General features: G+C 35.9%; 1 protein-coding gene across 1 annotated transcript; it reads left to right on the forward strand. All coding sequences in view use genetic code 12, as the record gives it.

The window, feature by feature from the left end:
- Nucleotides 1-474: 474 nt before the first annotated feature.
- Nucleotides 475-1,590, forward strand: SPAPADRAFT_60353 (uncharacterized protein; the record flags this gene model as incomplete). The annotated part of the gene is made up of 1 exon (XM_007374486.1): nucleotides 475-1,590. A coding segment is annotated over one exon (1,116 nt), but the record flags the coding sequence as incomplete, so codon positions are not given.
- Between the last annotated feature and the right edge of the window lie 1,473 nt (nucleotides 1,591-3,063).

The following is a 3,063-nucleotide window of genomic DNA, read 5'->3' on the forward strand; positions in this document are numbered from 1 at the left end:
GAATCAACAGATATACCACCACCTCCTGCTACTAGAACTGTAACTGAAACTATCACCAACACTAACGTAGATCCTACTACCACGAGAACTTTTACTGAGACTGTAACATATGTTACTGTTGATCCTCCACCAGTAACAAGAACTTTGACTGAAACCATTACAACTATTACCGTTGATCCATCTAACCCAGACGTCTCAACCACTTTGACCTTGACAGTGACTACTACTTCTGTTGGCCCACCACCTGTCACAATTACTACCACAGTTTCAAGACCAGATACTACTTATGTTACTACTATTACTGAACCATATAATCCTCCTGTCATAGTTACCACTACAGTTTCAAGACCAGATACTACTTATGTTACTACTATTACTGAACCATATAATCCTCCTGTCATAGTTACCACTACGGTTTCAAGACCAGATACTACTTATGTTACTACTATTACTGAACCATACAATCCTCCAGTCACAGTTACTGTTTCAAACCCTGACACTACTTATGTCACCACAGTTACTAATCCATACTATCCACCACCTACTGTCACTACAATTGTGAACCCTGACACTACTTATGTTGTCACAGTTACTCCTCCATATGTTCCACCAGGTGTTGTTACTACCATTACAAACCCATACACTACTTATGTTACTACTGGACCATACAACCCACCAGTTGTGGTTACTACAATTGTATATCCTGACACTACTTTAGTAGCTACTGTTACAGGACCATACGTACCCCCACCATTAGTTACTACAGTTACTGGTGTTAACACTGTCTATGTTACTACTGTCTATGTTACTACGGTTACTTATCCTACAGTTTACCCACCAGTCCCAACTGGTTCTCAACCAGGAGGAACTTCTCCAGGAAATGTTACACCAGATCAAGAAGAAGAACTTCAAGTTCCACCTTCAGGAGGTAATCCAAATGATCCATCTAATCCTAACTATCCAGGTGGAAATCCTGCCCCAGCAAACCCTAACTATCCAGGTGGAAACCCTGCCCCAGCAAACCCTAATGACCCTTCAGCTAACCCAGAGCAAGAAGAAGAACTTGAAGTGCCATACCCAGGTGGTAATCCAAGTGTCCCAGGAAATCCAAATGATTCTGGTAATCCAAATGTCCCAGGAAATCCTAATGATTCTAGTAATCCAAATGCCCCAGGCAATCCTAATGATTCTAGTAATCCAAATGCCCCAGGAAATCCTAATGATTCTGGTAATCCAAATGCCCCAGGAAATCCTAACGACCCTTCATTGGAACAAGGTGGAGACGAATTTGTTCAAGATCCTAATTTGTTCACTTACACAAGTGCTGTTCCTACAACCTTTGTATCAGATGGAAGAACTTATGCATCATCTGTACCAGTTGTTTATACTACTAGTGTTCCACAAGATGGTGTTCCTGAAGTAATGGTTTCTCCTGGAAACCCAGCACAAGGTGGTTATGATGATACTCTTGATGCAAACCCACCAGATCTTGAAGAATTACTTGAAGATTTCGAGGGTATGGCTACTGGCCTTAGCTATAATACCTTTATGTTATGTTTATGTTTGATTTCTACGACGATGTTTCTTTAGGTAGTACTCTATTGAATTGTGTATACCAATAGAGTTTATGTTTTATTATCTAATAAAAGTATTATCTATAACAATTATATATAGAGAATCAAATATGGAAGGAAAAAAAAAGAAGTTACGTGCCAATACTAAGTTAACATAATATTCGATGTAAAATGTTGGCCAATACTTAATTATACACTAAAAAATTAATATTACATACAAGAATATCTAAAATCAGAAATATTTCTTTTTTCGCAAGAAATCAAATCATACCAACTCTGGTAGCCTTATGGAAATATGACAGAAGGTCAACTTTACGCGAGATACTTGAGTAACTATATTCTTAGGTGAGAACTTAACGAAGTTGAGAAAAAGTATATAAAAAAAAATCATCTAGACTAAGATACTCTCATATTTTTCAGTCTTTACTTTTGTAGCCAAATGTTGCGGATAAGATGTAAGGGTTAACCTCGAATCGAGCCACCTCGTGAATTCTTCACTATTAATTCTTGCTTTTATTATTTTTTTTTTATTTTTCTGATATTTATTTTCTGATATTTATTTTCTTTTTGTTTTAATTTTTTGGCTGTTAAATTATTGACAGCTGGTCACGCAGAAACCCATGAGATTATTATTGCTCAATAATCTTTCTCGGCGATACTATTCTTGAAGAAAGACCAGGATTACATTATCAATATCACACTGGTACCATTTTTGTTTAAACTTCCTCAATTCTAACTACTGATACTTCTTATTATACCAAAGCCTAATAGTTAACTGTTAGCATAGTAGAGATTTTATTATGGATGCCTTATTCATTTGGAAAATAGCTGTTTATTGCCGATCAGATGCTATTTAATCTATTTCACCGCCTTGCAAGGCGTAGCATTGAGAACTATAATTGCCAAGGCTGTAATATGAAATATTATTTTAATTTATGATTTAAATTTCTAGAAGAATTTTATAGCACAAATTAGCCCTTCTCCAGGATTGCATAAAAAAAATAATAAAATAATTTCGAAGTCGTTGGTGCTTACTTTCTTTCTTAAAAAATTAACTCTGTTTGTCATATTTATCAAGCTGTGATACACTTCGTGGTAAAGCTAAGGGTGCAAGAGGGTTAACTGCCCTGAGTACCTTGTTTCATGTGTTCAGGAAGGTGATGTCATTATTCAAAAGGGCTTTTATTCCTGAGGAATGATTATCTTCCATGAGGCGTTACCATGAATGGAATTGGCCATATTGCAAAATTTTAAGCCCCAAATTTTGGAAGTTCTTTGATCATTGGAATAAATTTTTTGGTTTCTTTTTTGTTCCTTCATCTAACTTATTTAGTGGGAAAAAAAATAATATGTTGCTTTAAATACGTCAATCGCGCAAATCGAACCATTTCCACTATTAGAATATTTTTTTAGCGTATAGGTATCGAGGAACCATACTGGGGGAAATTGCCGCAAATAATAAAATGAGGTGTGAAATAATAAACCTTAT

The sequence above is a fragment of the Spathaspora passalidarum genome, assembly GCF_000223485.1.
Source record: "Spathaspora passalidarum NRRL Y-27907 unplaced genomic scaffold SPAPAscaffold_3, whole genome shotgun sequence".
In the NCBI taxonomy this organism is placed as follows: Eukaryota; Fungi; Ascomycota; class Pichiomycetes; order Serinales; family Debaryomycetaceae; genus Spathaspora; species Spathaspora passalidarum.